Raw genomic sequence first — 19,426 nt, 5'->3', positions numbered from 1 at the left:
TGGTAACTGTTCTGTTAACTAACTTGAGGCTGAGGCTAGTTGAGGTTAACTAACTGTTCTGTTAACTAACTTGAGGCTGAGGCTAGTTGAGGTTAACTAACTGTTCTGTTAACTGACTTGAGGCTGAGGCTAGTTGAAGTTAACTAAATGTTCTGTTAACTAACTTGAGGCTGAGGCTAGTTGAGTTTAACTAACTGTTCTGTTAACTAACTTGAGGCTGAGGCTAGTTGAGTTTAACTAACTGTTCTGTTAACTAACTTGAGGCTGAGGCTAGTTGAGGTTAACTAACTGTTCTGTTAACTGACTTGAGGCTGAGGCTAGTTGAGGTTAACTAACTGTTCTGTTAACTGACTTGAGGCTGAGGCTAGTTGAGGTTAACTAACTGTTCTGTTGTTGGTCCGTTGTAGTTGAGTGATGCACTTCTGAACTCTACAGTTGCTGGTCTGCTCAAGTCTGTAGAAGATGCTGGTGAAGTTAAGTTGCATGTGTTGCTATGCCAGTGTGTGTGTGTGTGTGTGTGTGGACCAAAGTCTGTGGGGTTCAAAGGGCGTTGCAGTGTGTGTTATCCCCCTGTCATGCGTTAAGCTGTAATTACTTTAGCGAGGCCATAATGGAGCATTTAAAGTGCAATGATAATCAGAGCTAGTTAGCCTCAGTTAGCTAACACAGCGACCTTTGGGTGCACACTGCTGTACAACACCTTTATAGAGCTGGCCCTGGGTCTGTGGATGCCACCGAGATCAATAGCCGGTCTTTGCGCACACACACGCACACACACAGCAGAGATGGTAGGTTGCAATCCATCATAATAAGGTGCAATGCTGTCATAATGATGCCTTCATAAACTGTGAATAGAATATAATGTAATCCCTAACTCCTCTCTTTATACAGCCTGGTAATCAAGTTGTATAGGGAATATTGCAGGGTTATATGTTCAATCCCACACGTTCTAGGCTTTATGGACCAAGGGAATGAGTCCATGATTTATGACATGTCTTGTTGAGGTCAGGTCAGCCCCCTCAGAAATACAGTGAATTACAGAACATCACTTTCTCACAGATTATCACAGCTGAGACGGGCTTTTATGAGCTTTAGTACAACAGTGTGTGCAAACGTGTGTGTTTGTGTTGAGTGTGAGAGAGTATATCTGTGTTGTGATTGTGTGCAGAAGTCGTTTGCATCTGTGTGTTCATGAACTGTATGTATTCCTGAAGTCTCCAACCCAGCAGCCCTCCAGAATCATTGGAGATCCCTGTGTGTATTTGCTGTGTGTGAGTGTGAGGGTGTGTATGGATTGTATGTGTGCAAGTGTGTGTGTAAGTACCTCGTGTACCTCGTTCTCGTGGCTGGAGCCGATGTTGAGCATGGCCATGGGGCTGTTGGGGGCGCTGTTTCCTGTGATGAGCTGCTCTGTACGGAGCCTGGGGGAGTGGAGAGGAGGGGGGGCCGAGGAAGAGGCCCCCGGGGGGGCCAGAGTGGGGGGAGGGGATGGCTGCACCACCCCTGTTACTGCATGCACCGTCTGCACAGAGAAGAGAGAGAGAGAGAGAGAGAGAGTGTTGAAGAAAGAGATGGAGGGAGAGAGAGACCAAGACAGAGAGAAAAAGGCAGACTGCGAGGTACCTGCTTGGTGGCGTAGGTGGTGGAAAGGTACTCCTTCACCTGTTGTCTCTGGGACTGGCGAATGTGGTAGTCTGTAGGGTTCTCCAGGTGAGTCTGCACCTGAACACACACAAGTAACACACCACACCAAGAGTTAAACACAGTTGTCATCATATTCAGACAAACTGCTCATCATATCAGACATACATTACTGAATTCTCTCTGAACTATGTCAACAGCTCCATTTCCCATTGCGTGCTGGTTGTCCATTGATATGAGCCACAATACCACAACAGTTTGTTGTCCATGTATGGAACCCCAGCATTGTTTCTGGAATCCTACAGTAGAGCCGTAGTAAAGCCTGTAGTCCCCAGGCCTGACCAGGGAGTAATAGGGGGTAGTAATAGGGGGTAGAAATAGAGTAGAGTATGGTAAAGTAGAATAGAGTAGGATGGGGTAGAATATAATAGGGTAGAGTAGGATGGGGTAGAGTAAAATAAGGTAGAATAGGGTAGGGTAGAGCAGAATAGGGTTGAGTACAGTGTGGTATAGTATAATAGAGTGGAGTATGGTAGAGTAGAATAGGGTAAAGTATAATAGAGTATGATAGAGTAGGGTAGAGTAGAATAGGGTAGAGTAGAGCAGAATAGGGTAGAGCAGAATAGGGTAGAGCAGAATAGGGTAGAAGAGGGTAGAGTAGAATAGGGTAGAGTAGAATAGAATAGGGTAGAGTAGAATAGGGTAGAGTAGGGTATGGTGGAGTAGGGTAGAGTAGAATAGAGTATGGTAGAGTAGGGTAGAATAGAGTATGGTAGAGTAGGGTATAGTAGAATAGGGTAGAGTAGAGTAGAATAGGGTAGAGTAGAATAGGGTAGGGTAGAGTAGAGTAGAGTAGAGTAGCGTAGAGTAAAACAGGGTTGAGTAGAATAGGGTAGAGTAGAATAGGGTATGGTAGAGTAGAGTAGGGTAGAATAGGGTAGAGTAGAGTAGAGTAGGGTATAGTAGAATAGGGTAGAGTAGAATAGGGTAGAGTAGAGTAGAATAGGGTATGGTAGAGTAGAAGACGGTAGTATAGAATAGAATAGGGTAGAGTAGAATAGGGTAGAATAGAGTAGAATAGAGTAGAGCAGAATAGGGTAGAGTAGAATAGGGTATGGTAGAGTAGGGTAGAATAGGGTAGAGTAGAATAGAGTATGGTAGAGTAGGGTAGAGTAGAATAGAGTATGGTAGAATAGGGTATAGTAGAATAGGGTAGGGTAGAGTAGAGTAGAATAGGGTAGGGTAGAGTAGAATAGGGTAGGGTAGAGTAGAGTAGAATAGGGTAGGGTAAGGTAGAGTACAGTATGGTACACACTTACTGTGTGTACATGCCCGTGAGTAAGTGTGGGTCTGTTTATTTACAGTTGAAAAACTGTCAGTAACATGTTGCTATGGGCCCACAGGGACAGAACAGTAACAGCAGTCAGATCTATGTCATAACTCATGTCTCTGTCAGAACAAATAAACTCCACATGCACCTAGTGAAAGGAATGACAGGAAGACTGATATCGTTTTTGACCAACAGTTGTCAACAGTACAGAGGTGAAGATATAGAGCAGAGACTTCCTCACTACTTGGAGGAAGTTAACTTCTACACGTATGTATAATTCTAATCACCCACCGTCGCCTCCCCTGAAATGTACACACACAAACACAGTATGAACCAAGCACACAGAGACAGAAACAGAGAGATACTGACAGAGAGACAATGACAAAGAGACTGACAGAAAGACAGAATGTACACTCCACTCACACTGATAAGAACATTCACTGTCATCTGTGGAATCAGACAAAATGTCAGATAACCTTTATCTCCTGCTGTCAGTACAGTATCTTACTTCTGTCGGTCATATCTCTCCCCACACACACACACACACACACACTGCGTGCCATGTCATGATGAAGACTGATTCTCCGTCACCCTACCTTGTTGCTGTTCCACCGCATTTTATTCTCAGTCTCTTTATCTCTGTATTTCTTTCCCTCTCCGTTTCCTTCTCGGTCTTTGCTGTTTCCACCCCTTTCTAGTCCAGTCCACCTAGCAGAAGTGATCCAGCCCTGACCACCTCTACTGCACCCAGGAGGAGCTCAGTGAGGCTGGCTGACCCTCAGCAACACGTGAGTGGATTACCCCTTCTCCTAAATCCCCCTCTTTCTCTGCCTGAATCTCTACCCTTTCTCTATCATCTCCAGTATGTATTCTCTTTTTCACCTACAGAGCCTTCAGAAAGTATTCACACCTCTTGACTTTTTCCACATTTTGTTGTGTTACAAAGTGGGCTTAAAATTGACTGATTGTCATTTCAAGCAGATTTAACTCAAAACTGGAACTTGGCCACTCAGGAACATTCACTGCCTTCTTGGTAAGCAACCCCCGTGTAGATTTGGCCTTGTGTCTTAGGTTATTGTTTTGGTGAAGGGTGAATTCATCTCCCAGTGTCTGTTGGAAAGCAGACTGAACCAGGTTTTCCTCTAGGATTTTGCCAGTGCTTAGCTCCATTCTGTTAACTTTTTATCCTGAAAAACTCCCCAGTCCTTAACAATTATAAGCATACCCATAACATGATGCACCTACAGTGGGGGAAAAAAGTATTTGATCCCCTGCTGATTTTGTACGTTTGCCCATTTACAAAGAAATGATCAGTCTATAATTGTAATAGTAGGTTTATTTGAACAGTGAGAGACAGAATAACAACCAAAAAATCCAGAAAAACACATGTAAAAAATGTTAGAAAATGATTTGCATTTTAATGAGGGAAAAAAGTATTTGACCCCTCTGCAAAACATGACTTAGTACTTGGTGGCAAAACCCTTGTTGGCAATCACAGAGGTCAGACGTTTCTTGTAGTTGGCCACCAGGTTTGCACACATCTCAGGAGGGATTTTGTCCCACTCCTCTTTGCAGATCTTCTCCAAGTCATTAAGGTTTCGAGGCTGACGTTTGGCAACTCAAACCTTCAGCTCCCTCCACAGATTTTCTTTGGGATTAAGGTCTGGAGACTGGCTAGGCCACTCCAGGACCTTAATGTGCTTCTTCTTGAGCCACTCCTTTGTTGCCTTGGCCGTGTGTTTTGGGTCATTGTCATGCTGGAATACCCATCCACGACCCATTTTCATTGCCCTGGCTGAGAGAAGGAGGTTCTCACCCAAGATTTGACGGTACATGGCCCCGTCCTTCGTCCCTTTGATGCGGTGAAGTTATCCTGTCCCCTTAGCAGAAAAACACCACCAAAGCATAATGTTTCCACCTCCATGTTTGACGGTGGGGATGGTGTTCTTGGGGTCATAGGCAGCATTCCTCCAAACACGGCGAGTTGAGTTGATGTCAAAGAGCTCCATTTTGGTCTCATCTGACCACAACACTTTCACCAGTTGTCCTCTGAGTCATTCAGATGTTCATTGGCAAACTTCAGACGGGCATGTATATGTATTCTTGAGCAGGGGGACCTTGTGGACGCTGCAGGATTTCAGTCCTTCACAGTGTAGTGTGTTACCAATTGTTTTCTTGGTGACTATGGTCCCAGCTGCCTTGAAATCATTGACAAGATCCTCCCGTGTAGTTCTGGGCTGATTCCTCACCGTTCTCATGATCATTGCAACTCCACGAGGTGAGATCTTGCATGGAGCCCCAGGCCGAGGGAGATTGACAGTTCTTTTGTGTTTCTTCCATTTGCGAATAATTGCACCAAATGTTGTCACCTTCTCACCAAGCTGCTTGGCGATGGTCTTGTAGCCCATTCCAGCCTTGTGTAGGTCTACAATCTTGTCCCTGACATCCTTGGAGAGCTCTTTGGTCTTGGCCATGGTGGAGAGTTTGGAATCTGATTGATTGATTGCTTCTGTGGACAGGTGTCTTTTTTACAGGTTACAAGCTGCGGTTAGGAGCACTTCCTTTAAGAGTGTGCTCCTAATCTCAGCTCGTTACCTGTATAAAAGACACCTGGGAGCCAGAAATCTTTCTGATTGAGAGGGGGTCAAATACTTATTTCCCTCATTAAAATGCAAATCAATTTATCACATTTTTGACATGCGTTTCTCGGATATTTTTGAGTTGTTATTCTGTCTCTCACTGTTCAAATAAACCTACCATTAAAATTATAGACTGATCCTTTCTTTGTCAGTGGGCAAACGTACAAAATCAGCAGGGGATCAAATACTTTTCCCCCCCACTGTACCACTATGCTTGAAATATGGAGAGTGGTACTCAGTAATGTGTTGTATTGAATTTGCCCCAAACATGACTATTTGTATTCAGGACATAAAGTTAATTTCTTTGCCACACTTTTAGCAGTATTACTTCAGTGCCTTGTTGCAAACAGGATGCATGTTATGGAATATTTTTATCCTGTACAAGCTTCCTTCTTTTCACTCTGTCATTTAGGTTAGTATTATGGAGTAAGTACAATGTTGTTGATCCATCCTCAGTTTTCTCCTATCACAGACATTAAACTCTGTAACTGTTTTAAAGTCACCATTGGCCACATGGTGAAATCCCTGAGTGGTTTCCTCTCTCTCCGGAAACTGAGTTAGGAAGGACGCCTGTAACTTTGTAGTGACTGGGTGTATTGATACACCACCCAAAGTGGAATGAATAACTTCACCATGCTCAAAGGGATATTTAATGTCTGCTTTGAATTGTTTTACCCATCTACCAATAGGTGCCCTTCTTTGTGAGACATTGGAAAACCTCTCTGGTCTTGGTGGTTGAATCTGTTTGAAATTCACTGCTGGACTGAGGGACCTTACAGATAACTGTATGTGTGGGGTTGAGCTCATCTTAAACATCATTATTGCACACAGAGTGAGTCCATGAAAAGTTAATCTCCCTCACCATTCTTTATCCTCCATTTCCATTGTTTCTTTTCCCTTCTCTATACCCTCTCTCTCTTCATCTCCCCTCTTGGCACACTGTACTTCTAATCAATTCACCTTTCTGCTGCTGCTGCAGATCAAACTAAACTTCCCTTTTAACTGTTTCCGCCTGAATCCTTCCCTCACTTCAACCCCACCTCCCTCTGATGTGGGTGTTGACTGAGTGTGGGTGTTGACTGAGTGTGGGTGTTGACTGAATGTGGGTGTTGACTGAATGTGCGCAATCCCTGAGGACACACACACACCTACTCTCTATCTCTCGGTCTTACCTTGAGGACCTCCACAGGCACCTGCATGCTCTGGCAGTGTTGTGGAGCGTTGATGGCAGGGCTGGGTGCTGGGGCAGACATACGCTGCTGTTGCATGTACTGCAGCGCCGCATTCTGCTGCAGTTGCCGCTCCCGCTGCTCCTCCTGCTGCAGCTGGTCTCGCATCAGCTGACAATACATACATCAGTCAGTCAGTCAATAAAATACATCAGTCAGTCAATACATCAGTCAGTCAGTCAATAAAATACATCAGTCAGTCAATACATCAGTCAGTCAGTCAGTCAATACATCAGTCAGTCAGTCAATAAAATACATCAGTCAGTCAATACATCAGTCAGTCAGTCAATACATCAGTCAGTCAGTCAGTCAATACATCAGTCAGTCAGTCAGTCAGTCAATACATCAGTCAGACAGTCAGTCAGTCAATACATCAGTCAGACAGTCAGTCAATACATCAGTCAGACAGTCAGTCAATACATCAGTCAGACAGTCAGTCAGTCAATACATCAGTCAGACAGTCAGTCAGTCAATACATCAGTCAGTCAGTCAGTCAGTCAGTCAATACATCAGTCAGTCAGTCAAGACATCAGTCAGTCAGTCAATTAATATATCTACTGTATACAGTAATAGTGTACATCTGTCTGTTAAACCAATCAATCAATTAACCAATAAATCAATCAGTCCAAAATGTGTTTACCTGCAGCCGCAGCCCTATTCGTGAGGCCATGGCTGGGGGGCGAGGGGGGAGGGGAGGGCGAGCCGACGCAGACGCACTGCAGTCCAGCCCGAGAGAGTGAGGAAGCTGAGGGAAGAGGGAGAGAGTGAGGAAGCTGAGGGAAGAGGGAGAGAGTGAGGAAGCTGAGGGAAGAGGGAGAGAGTGAGGAAGCTGAGGGAAGAGGGAGAGTAAAGGTGGTGTTAGAAAGTCACACAGGTGCATCAGGTATAAGACCTCATGAGTCCTGCCACTGTGGTCCCCGACATGACCAACCATGTCCTTTTACCTTCTAATCATCTCAGTCAGACCTGGAAAACTAGACATTCAAATCACATTTCTTACAAACTAATCAATTAGTGTAATCAACAAGGATATAATCCACAACCACATCCCTCCAGGTCTGTCTGTACCCCTGTCAGGACATGTGGAATATAAAGTAAATGTACAATACAGTAGACCACAATGCATCAGTCTGTTTATGCTGTGTTAGCAGGTCATATGATGTCTGGCCAGTACATAAACTATCTAATGAATAACGTCCCTAAACGTTTCCATATCAGACACAGACAATGCCATATATTCACTGTCTGTTAACTAGCAGCTACCCCATGGCTTTGGAACGCGGGACGAGAGGACAACTGGATCCCAGGTCACGAACTATCAGTACTGTCTATATGTTCACATCATGTAACGTTAAAGTGTGTGAAAACATAATCAAGTGACTAATGAAACCAATGTCACTATGATGAACTACCTTGTCCCTTCAGTGTATGACAAGCACAGTAGCCAGTCTTTCAGCATGATAATACAGTAAGTCTTTAGGCATCTTAAGAGTAGGTAAGGGCCGCATTCAATCATGGTCTCCAGGATAATATTTACAGTTTGAAACTAAAAGGAATCTCAAGTGCATGCTACTTTTAATGCCTTTTCCTCTCTGTGGTTTAGATTGAATAACACTGTGCATTAGGAGGTAGTGGAGGCTGGGTGGGGAGGTTTGGGGAGAAGGGAGGGGTAGGGTGGAGGTATGGGCACATCAGGCCCAAGCCCTGGGCCTAGGAGCATCCCCATGGTTACCATTGGGGAAGTCATGTGGGAGTCATGTGGTCCGGTTGTTGTGTGGAGGTCATGTGAGCAGCCTTGTCGAGGGGGAACACCCTCACCATCGCCCACCTCCACACCCTTCGTCCTCCACCTCCAACCAACCCTTCTCTCACTTAGGAGAGCCCCAGAGTTCCCCTTTCAGCCGTGTTAAAACTACACCTGATCTGCTGTTATTCTGCTCTCTGGGATTGTTCCTTTCAGCAGTGTTAAAACTACACCTGATGTGCTGTTATTCTGCTCTCTGGGACTGTTCCTTTCAGCAGTGTTAAAACTACAGCTGATCTGCTGTTATTCTGCTCTTCCTTTCAGACAAATGAAATGTAAGTCAATGTGAAAATAAGTGCAGCCGTGGCCTGAGAGTATATTTCTACCGTTTCATCCAGATGCAGAATAAGAAGCCATGCCAGAGAGACATCAACCAATCAGAGCAGACATCTCAACCTTCATCAGATACACAGGCCATACATGGGCATGGACAGAGAGAAGGGAAAGAGAGAGAGAGAAGCTCACTGTGTGTGAGGTACAATAAGAAGGGCAGCTCCAATTGAGAAGGACTGAGGCTGCCTGTTGTCCACCGTGTACATTTCAGTGCCCGCTTTGTGCACACTGGCCGGTCCAAACGCACAGCATTCTAACTCCAAGAGCCATCTCTACTACAGCATGGCAGCACACAGAGAACCAACACCTAACCAGTACCAACCAAACACACACCACTACTACATCAACCACCACTAAAGCTGCTACTATTAACACTATTACAAAACTACTACTACTACTACTATAAACACTATTACACCACCACTACTACATCAACCACCACTAAAGCTACTACTATTAACACTATTACAAAACTACTACTACTACTATTAACACTATTAACACCACTACTACTACTATTAACACTACTACTACTACTACTATTACACCACCACTACTACATCAACCACCACTAAAGCTACTACTATTAACACTATTACAAAACTACTACTACTACTACTATTAACACTATTAACACCACTACTACTACTACTACTATTAACACTACTACTACTACTATTAACACTACTACTGGTCCATGTTATGACCAGGCCTTTTGCTCTGCCAGTATGCCTCAATGATGAACTTGTGGGCATGGTGTTTAAATTGAACTTAATCAGAAATGGTTGAGCGCACAGCCACAACTTGAATGCCAACACTTGTTTTAAGCTCAAATGCATGCTGCGCTGCTAGCCCGTGGACAATTCTTTACTCGTTTCAACCAGACTGTGGCAAACGTTGCAACTGAGGACAGATGATGTTTACATGCTTCAGCACTCTGTGGTCCCGTTCCATAAGCTTGTGACCTACCACTTTGGCTGAGCTGCAGTTGGTCGTAGATATTTCCACTTCACAATAACAGCACTTAGAGTTGCCCAGGGCAGAAATTTGACCAACTGACTTGGTGGTGGCATGCTATGACAGTGCCATGTTGAAAGTCACTGAGCTCTTCAGTAAAGCCATTCTACTGCCAATGTTTATCTACAGAAATTGCATGGCTGTGTGCTCGATTTAAATCATTTTTTATTATACACCTGTCAGCAACAGGTATGGCTGAATCCACCTCAATTGTCTTATTTAGCAAAAAAACTTTTTTTTTATACTTGGATTAGACTCAGTTGGTAGAGCATGGTGTTTGCAACGCCAGGGTTGTGGGTTCGATTCCCACGGGGGCCGGTACGGAAAAAAATGTATGAAATGTATGCATTCACTACTGTAAGTCGCTCTGGATAAGAGCGTCTGCTAAATGACTAAAATGTAAAATGTAGTACTACTACTAGTAACACTACTACACAACTACTACTATTAACAACACTACTACTACTACTACTATTAACACTATTACACCACTACTACTACTACTACTACTATTAACAACACTACTACTATTAACACTATTACACCACTACGACTATTAACACTATTACACCACTACGACTAACACTATTACACCACTACGACTAACACTATTACACCACTACTACTACCACTATTACACCACTACTACTACCACTATTAACACTATTACACCACTACTACTACTACTACTACTAATATTAACACTATTACACCACTACTACTATTAACACTATTACACCACTACTACTATTAACACTATTACACCACTACTACTATTAACACTATTACACCACTACTACTATTAACACTATTACACCACTACTACTATTAACACTATTACACCACTACTACTACTACTACTAACACTATTACACTACTACTACTATTAACACTATTACACCACTACTACTACCACTATTACACCACTACTACTACCACTATTACACCACTACTACTACCACTATTAACACTATTACACCACTACTACTACTACTACTACTACTACTACTACTACTACTATTAACACTATTACACCACTACATGCACTTCTAATTCTATCACTTTTACTTCTGCTACATCAAAAACTCAACCTGACCAAGAAAAACTCATGTCCACCATTACTATTACCACTACCTACACACTGACAGACACAATGCCTCTGGTTGTATTTATAGGTCCTGACGAATTGGGTGATTACATTTTCTAACTCAATCGGCTCGCCTAGGAATGCCAGCCAGAGGGACAAGTGCCTCTGTGTCCACTCCTAAGTTTAGCTTAGCATGATGATATTTCCTGCACATCTTGGTGATCTAGTTGAGCTTCATTTTTAATTATTTTATTTCACCTTTAACCAGGTAGGCCAGTTGAGAACAAGTTCTCATTTACAACTGTGACCTGGCCAAGATAAAGCAAAGCAGTGCGACAAAAACAACAACACAGAGTTACACACAAACAAATGTACTGTCAAAAATACAATAGAAAAAAAGGCCCTGACAAATTGGCCCATCATGTTAGCATGCCAATGATTTCAGCACATCTCAATGTACTCTAGCTGGTTTAGTTCAACATGCTAGTCTCCCAGCATGTCTCAATGTACTCTAGCTGGTTTAGTTCAACATGCTAGTCTCCCAGCATGTCTCAATGTACTCTAGGTGGTTTAGTTCAACATGCTAGTCTCCCAGTATGTCTCAATGTACTCTAGCTGGTTTAGTTCAACATGCTAGTCTCCCAGTATGTCTCAATGTACTCTAGCTGGTTTAGTTCAACATGCTAGTCTCCCAGCATGTCTCAATGTACTCTAGCTGGTTTAGTTCAACATGCTAGTCTCCCAGTATGTCTCAATGTACTCTAGCTGGTTTAGTTCAACATGCTAGTCTCCCAGCATGTCTCAATGTACTCTAGCTGGTTTAGTTCAACATGCTAGTCTCCCAGCATGTCTCAATGTGCTCTAGCTGGTTTAGTTCAACATGCTAGTCTCCCAGTATGTCTCAATGTACTCTAGCTGGTTTAGTTCAACATGCTAGTCTCCCAGCATGTCTCAATGTACTCTAGCTGGTTTAGTTCAACATGCTAGTCTCCCAGCATGTCTCAATGTGCTCTAGCTGGTTTAGTTCAACATGCTAGTCTCCCAGTATGTCTCAATGTACTCTAGCTGGTTTAGTTCAACATGCTAGTCTCCCAGTATGTCTCAATGTACTCTAGCTGGTTTAGTTCAACATGCTAGTCTCCCAGTATGTCTCAATGTACTCTAGCTGGTTTAGTTCAACATGCTAGTCTCCCAGTATGTCTCAATGTGCTCTAGCTGGTTTAGTTCAACATGCTAGTCTCCCAGTATGTCTCAATGTACTCTAGCTGGTTTAGTTCAACATGCTAGTCTCCCAGTATGTCTCAATGTACTCTAGCTGGTTTAGTTCAACATGCTAGTCTCCCAGCATGTCTCAATGTACTCTAGCTGGTTTAGTTCAACATGCTAGTCTCCCAGTATGTCTCAATGTACTCTAGCTGGTTTAGTTCAACATGCTAGTCTCCCAGCATGTCTCAATGTACTCTAGCTGGTTTAGTTCAACATGCTAGTCTCCCAGTATGTCTCAATGTACTCTAGCTGGTTTAGTTCAACATGCTAGTCTCCCAGCATGTCTCAATGTACTCTAGCTGGTTTAGTTCAACATGCTAGTCTCCCAGTATGTCTCAATGTACTCTAGCTGGTTTAGTTCAACATGCTAGTCTCCCAGCATGTCTCAATGTACTCTAGCTGGTTTAGTTCAACATGCTAGTCTCCCAGCATGTCTCAATGTACTCTAGCTGGTTTAGTTCAACATGCTAGTCTCCCAGCATGTCTCAATGTAATCTAGCTGGTTTAGTTCAACATGCTAGTCTCCCAGTATGTCTCAATGTGCTCTAGCTGGTTTAGTTCAACATGCTAGTCTCCCAGTATGTCTCAATGTACTCTAGCTGGTTTAGTTCAACATGCTAGTCTCCCAGCATGTCTCAATGTGCTCTAGCTGGTTTAGTTCAACATGCTAGTCTCCCAGTATGTCTCAATGTACTCTAGCTGGTTTAGTTCAACATGCTAGTCTCCCAGTATGTCTCAATGTACTCTAGCTGGTTTAGTTCAACATGCTAGTCTCCCAGCACATCTCAATGTACTCTAGCTGGTTTAGTTCAACATGCTAGTCTCCCAGTATGTCTCAATGTACTCTAGCTGGTTTAGTTCAACATGCTAGTCTCCCAGTATGTCTCAATGTGCTCTAGCTGGTTTAGTTCAACATGCTAGTCTCCCAGTATGTCTCAATGTACTCTAGCTGGTTTAGTTCAACATGCTAGTCTCCCAGTATGTCTCAATGTAATCTAGCTGGTTTAGTTCAACATGCTAGTCTCCCAGTATGTCTCAATGTACTCTAGGTGGTTTAGTTCAACATGCTAGTCTCCCAGTATGTCTCAATGTACTCTAGCTGGTTTAGTTCAACATGCTAGTCTCCCAGTATGTCTCAATGTGCTCTAGCTGGTTTAGTTCAACATGCTAGTCTCCCAGTATGTCTCAATGTACTCTAGCTGGTTTAGTTCAACATGCTAGTCTCCCAGCATGTCTCAATGTACTCTAGCTGGTTTAGTTCAACATGCTAGTCTCCCAGTATGTCTCAATGTACTCTAGCTGGTTTAGTTCAACATGCTAGTCTCCCAGTATGTCTCAATGTGCTCTAGCTGGTTTAGTTCAACATGCTAGTCTCCCAGCATGTCTCAATGTACTCTAGCTGGTTTAGTTCAACATGCTAGTCTCCCAGCATGTCTCAATGTAATCTAGCTGGTTTAGCTTAGAATGCTAACTGACATTCAGAAGCAAACCTTTGCATGATATGGCAAAGTTTAGCTTAGTTTAATGCTAATGCATGCTAACACTCTCAACATAGTTAATCATGTTCATTTCCAAATATACTTTTTACCTCAAGGTAAACGATTGGAAATGCGAAAATGGAAAACTTCTGTCTGGTTGAGCTACCCTACGGGGCACCACCTCATTCAATGTTCAGTGCTGCCAGTGCATTCTCTCACTCTCATACACACTCAGTTCACGCTCACCATGATGACATAGTTAATGAGGGATACAAAGTATATTGAAAGCAGGTGCTTCCACACAGGTGTGGTTCCAGAGTTAATTAAGCAACTAACATCTCATCATGCTAAGGGTGATGTATAAACATGTCCAGTTTGCCATTATTTTGTCTAAGATGGCTAGAAGAAGAGATCTCAGTGACTTTGAAAGAGGGGTCTCAAAGGAGCATAAGGGGTTTAAATGGTGTGTCTCAGTCACCAGATCAACCCAATTGAACACTTATGGGATATTCTGGTGTTTTCCACAACCATCAACAAAACTCCAACTGGAATTTCTCATGGAAGAATGGCGTCACATCCCTCCAATAGAGTTCCAGAGACACTTGTAGAATGTATATGAAGGTGCATTGAAGCTTTTCTGGCGGCTCATGGTGGGTCAACACCCTATTAAGACACTATGTTGGTGTTGACTTTATTTTGGCAGTTACACTGCATTCGGAAAGTATTCAGACCCCTTGACTTTTTCCACATTTTGTTACGTTACAGTCTTATTCTAAAATAGATGAAATATATGACATCTCCGAAATCTACACAAAATCCCCCATAATGACTAAAGGAAAAAAGGTTTTTAGACATTTCTGCAAATTTATAAAAAAACAAAAACATAAATAACTTATTTACATAAGTATTCAGACCCTTTGCTATGAGACTCGGAATTGAGCTCAGGTGCTTCCTGTTTCCATTGATCAACCTTGAGATGTTTCTACAACTTGATTGGAGTCCACCTGTAGTAAATTCAATTGATTGGACATGATTTGGAAAGGCACACACCTGTCTATATAAAGTCCCACAGTTAACAGTGCATGTCAGAGCAAAAACCATGACATGAGGTCAAAGGAATTGTCCGTAGAGCTCCGAGACAGGATTGTGTAGAGGCACAGATCTGGGGAAGGTACCAAAACAATTCTGCAGCATTGAAGGTCCCCAGGAACACAGTGGCCTTCATCATTTTAAAATGGAAGAAGTTTGGAACCTCCAAGACTCTTCCTAGAGATGTCTGCCCGGCCAAACTGAGCAATCGGGGAGAAGGGCCTTGGTCAGGGAGGTGACCAAGAACCCGATGGTCACTCTGATAGAGCTCCTCTGTGGAGATGGGAGAACCTTCCAGAAGGACAACCATCTCTGCAGCACTCCACCAATCAGGCCTTTATGGTAGAGTGGCCAGACGGAAGCCACTCCTCAGTAAAAGGCACATGACAGACCGCTTGGAGTTTGCCAAAAGGCACCTACAGACTCTCAGACCATGAGAAACAAGATTCTCATGGTTTTTATTTTTTATACATTTATCATTATGGAGTATTTTGTGTAGATTGATGAGGGAGAAAAAAAACTATTTAATCAATTTGAGTAAGGCTGTAACATAACAAAATGTGGAAAAAGTAAAGGGGTCTGAATACTTTCCGAATGCACTGTACCTGCAGCTTCGCATGGTGGCAATGATATGTAATACATAGATGAATATACTGTATTAATATACTGTACATGGGTACCTCTCTACTTCCCCTCTCCTGCTGCTGACACACATGGTTTCATTTCCTTCCACATCTCACTTACTGACAAACCGCTACCCGGCAGTGGGTTCTCCCACATGGCCCTCCAGTTGCCTGGCATACACTCAGTTTTGCCGGCATCTGTGACGCGGTGGGTGAAAAAAAGCAGCCATTGTGTGCCGGGCGCTGTGATGTCACAGTGGCTTGGTTTCAAAGCTCTCTCTCATCAGAGAGTGGGTGGGGACAGACAGGAGGGGGGCAGGGTCAGGGGTTAGAACTGAACTACACTACAGATTAGTCAAACACACATACGTTTACTCACTGATATTCATGCAGATACTTACGTACTAATATAAATACATGTGCACACAGACACACAGCATACATTGTACACGTGCAGAGACGTACACACACACACACACACACAGACAGAGAGAACAGAAGCTGGAACATCAGCTCAGGTTGTTAATGTGTGTGAGTGTATTTATAGTTCTGGTGGTGCCGCTAGCTCCTTATAACGGCCATCCCACAGCAGCTAAATCAGGGCTACACACACACACACACACACACACACACACTCTCTCTGCCCAGGGCAGAGCTAAATAAGGGGCACGCTTATAACTGGATTGTGGGTCATCTGTGCCAGAGAATAAAAAGGCAGCTGTCTATTTCCATGGCAGGGGCACAGCAACGCTGCAGGAGGAGGAATAGGAGGACACACACCTGGAGGTACCCACATGAATGGAAGAATCAATATAGACAATAGAAGGACACACATAGACACACACACACACAGTTTGACATTGGTACAACAGCCTTCATGGAAGTGTAATACTGCCATGAATAGAAAAATGATATAGATGCTAGCACACACAGACACCTGTTTATATTTGAACATATAAAGGAAACCATGATATGATAGGCTGGCTGGGTGCTAATTCATGATGTGACAAAGTGACAACAACTAACTGATCTTCGTGCATGGCATCAAAACGGGTTTAGATCAATGACAACTCTTTCCGGTCCCATCCTCCTTTGATATCCATTCAATGCTCACAAATACTATGTAAGATATGTGTATGAATAACAAAAGCAAACAGAAGAAGTATGAATGAAATCCTGCATGTTTACCTCCCTCAGCATTATGTAGAGTGTGTGTCCAGTACACAGTGTAGTAAGCTTACTGGAGTGTAGTCAGCCCTCCTGCTCTCCTGCTCATCTCAGCCAGGCTCCAATCAGTACAGAGTGGTCATTCCTGGGTAAGGGGGTTCCAGGATTGTCCAGTAAGGGACGGGCACAGGTTTAAAATCACACAGACTTCTACCCCTCTTCTCACTACCACAAACACACGCCTGCACCCTGCACACCCCCCCCCCCACACACACACACACACACACAAGCCTTTCCGCTGTGAAATGTCTGCCGGCCCGACCTAAAGCCCAAAATAACTCCTCACTCTCTGTTCCCCTTTTCAGGAACACCCTGTTCCCCTGAGCCCTGTGTGTGTGTGTGTGTGCGCATGTGTGTGTGTGTGTGTGTGCGCATGTGTGTGTGCGCATGTGTGGTGTGTGTGTGTGTGTGGTGTGTGTGTGTGTGTGTGCGCGTGGTGTGTGTGTGTGTGTGTGTGTGTGTGTGTGTGTGTGTGTGTGTGTGTGTGTGTGTGTGTGTGTGTGTGTGTGTGATGTGTGTGTGTGTGTGCGCATGTGGTACACATGTGGGTGAGAGAGAGATTTGGAACCTGTGCCAGTGCCCTTCCTGGTGTGTTGTGTCTCGTGCGTGGGCCGTGTGGAACACTTGTCACAGAACAGACCCCTCCACTAGTGTGTCCGTGGCATGCCAGAATACAGCCGGTACACAGCCGTTACCGGCAGACATACACACCTCAGACGAGTGGGGTGTCAGGGTGGGGTGTCATGTGTCAGAGTTGCTATGGTGACAGTGTGAGTCCCCTGTTCCTTCCCGTTTGGTCTCACGCACACAAACAGCTGCATCCGACAACCACCCTAACTGTGATTCTGACTATACTCATACTATATTCAGTATAAATGAATACCTACTCTATCTGATTCGCAGGAAAACCATTATTTCTCAGTCTGAAGCTTTGGCTGGTGTCTGATGTCCTTTTTAGAGACACTGCTGTAGGTAGTGAGAAACACACACACACACACACACACACACACACACACACACACACACACACCTCCTCTGTGGTTCCCTCCTTTACTGTGAGAGACAGTGTATGGTATACAGTTACTGCTCTCCCTCAGAGCAGATACACCTAATACACTTTAAACACACAAAACACACACCAACCAGCGTCTGATCACAGACAGAGCCGGCCTGTATCCACTCTGTGGGAGGAGAGGTGGTTTGAGAAGACTCAACCACAGACAGAGCCGGCCTGCATCCACTCTGTGAGAGGAGAGGTGGTTTGAGAAGACTCAACCACAGACAGAGCCGGCCTGTATCCACTCTGTGAGAGGAGAGGTGGTTTGAGAAGACTCAACCACAGACAGAGCCGGCCTGTATCCACTATGTGAGAGGAGAGGTGGTTTGAGAAGACTCAACCACAGACAGAGCCGGCCTGTATCCACTATGTGAGAGGAGAGGTGGTTTGAGAAGACTCAACCACAGACTCCCGAGAGGGAACAGAGAGCTGAGGGGTTTCCCTGCTTCTCTACAGGGGCAGGGACAGGTTAGGAGTCAGGGGCAGGTGAATCCAGGTGAACCCAGGTGAACCCAGGCACCAGTTCCTTTAACATTAACCACTAGCACGTCATACCACATGACCTGACCAGGAATATCTCAATCTCTCGCCTTTTCCTTTTTAGCCATGATTTAACCAGGGAAGTCACATTCACATAGCATTCCTTTCTGAAATGAGCCCTGGCACACCCTGCTTCTCCCCTTCTCTCTGAATACAGTATCTAACACATAGGAACACACAGAGATATAAACATACAGTGAGAAACACAGTGACACACACACACACACACACAAACATAATGTTACCTCTTGGTGAGAAAGTGCTGCTGGGAAAGATGGGACTGTGCTCCTCACGCTGCTCTCTACATCTCTGGACACCGCAGAGAGGGTGGGCTGCAAACTACAGACAGAGATAGAGAGAAACCAATGAGATACAGCAATACACATTCAGGTAGTACAGTAGTACAAGGTAGTACATGGTGATAGTACAGTAGAACAAGGGAGCACATGGTGATATTACAGTAGTACAAGGAAGCACATGGTGATAGTACAGTAGTACATGGTGATATTACAGTAGTACAAGGGAGTACATGGTGATATTACAGTAGTAGAAGGGAGTACATGGTGATATTACAGTAGTACAAGGGAGTACATGGCGATATTACAGTAGTACAAGGGAGTACATGGCGATAGTACAGTAGTAGAAGGGAGTACATGGCGATATTACAGTAGTACAAGGGAGTACATGGCGATAGTACAGTAGTAGAAGGGAGTACATGGTGATATTACAGTAGTACAAGAGAGTACATGGTGATATTACAGTAGTACAAGAGAGTACATGGTGATAGTTCAGTAGTACGAGGGAGTACATGGTGATATTACAGTAGTACATGGTGATATTACAGTAGTACATGGTGATACGTTACAGTAGTACAAGGGAGTACATGGTGATATTACAGTAGTACAAGGGAGTACATGGTGATAGTTCAGTAGTACAAGGGAGTACATGGTGATATTACAGTAGTACATGGTGATATTACAGTAGTACATGGTGATATTACAGTAGTACAAGGGAGTACATGGTGATATTACAGTAGTACAAGGGAGTACATGGTGATATTACAGTA

General features: G+C 43.9%; 1 protein-coding gene across 8 annotated transcripts in view; it reads right to left on the bottom strand.

Annotated features, from left to right (window-relative positions):
* Positions 1-19,426, bottom strand: part of LOC106565694 (transcription factor EB) — a 70,068-nt gene that overhangs the window by 13,664 nt on the left and 36,978 nt on the right. For 3 of the 8 annotated variants that reach the window (XM_045691687.2, XM_045691683.2, XM_082959287.1), the window contains exons 2-7: positions 18,606-18,699; positions 16,725-16,848; positions 7,480-7,584; positions 6,783-6,950; positions 1,624-1,722; positions 1,325-1,522 (exon numbers count right to left, since the gene is read on the bottom strand). In XM_045691687.2, coding sequence (XP_045547643.1) covers positions 1,325-1,522; positions 1,624-1,722; positions 6,783-6,950; positions 7,480-7,584; positions 16,725-16,736 — 582 coding nt within the window. In that variant the 5' untranslated portion in view covers positions 16,737-16,848; positions 18,606-18,699. The remainder of the gene's footprint in view (positions 1-1,324; positions 1,523-1,623; positions 1,723-6,782; positions 6,951-7,479; positions 7,585-16,724; positions 16,849-18,605; positions 18,700-19,426) is intronic. The other 5 variants (XM_045691684.2, XM_045691685.2, XM_045691688.2 and 2 more) reach the window with 3 other exon arrangements.

The sequence above is a fragment of the Salmo salar genome, chromosome 12, assembly GCF_965601325.2.
Source record: "Salmo salar chromosome 12, fSalSal1, whole genome shotgun sequence".
NCBI classification, from domain to species: Eukaryota; Metazoa; Chordata; class Actinopteri; order Salmoniformes; family Salmonidae; genus Salmo; species Salmo salar.
The sequence above is the reverse complement of the archived record's forward strand: the minus strand, read 5'-3'. Positions and strand labels throughout refer to the sequence as shown.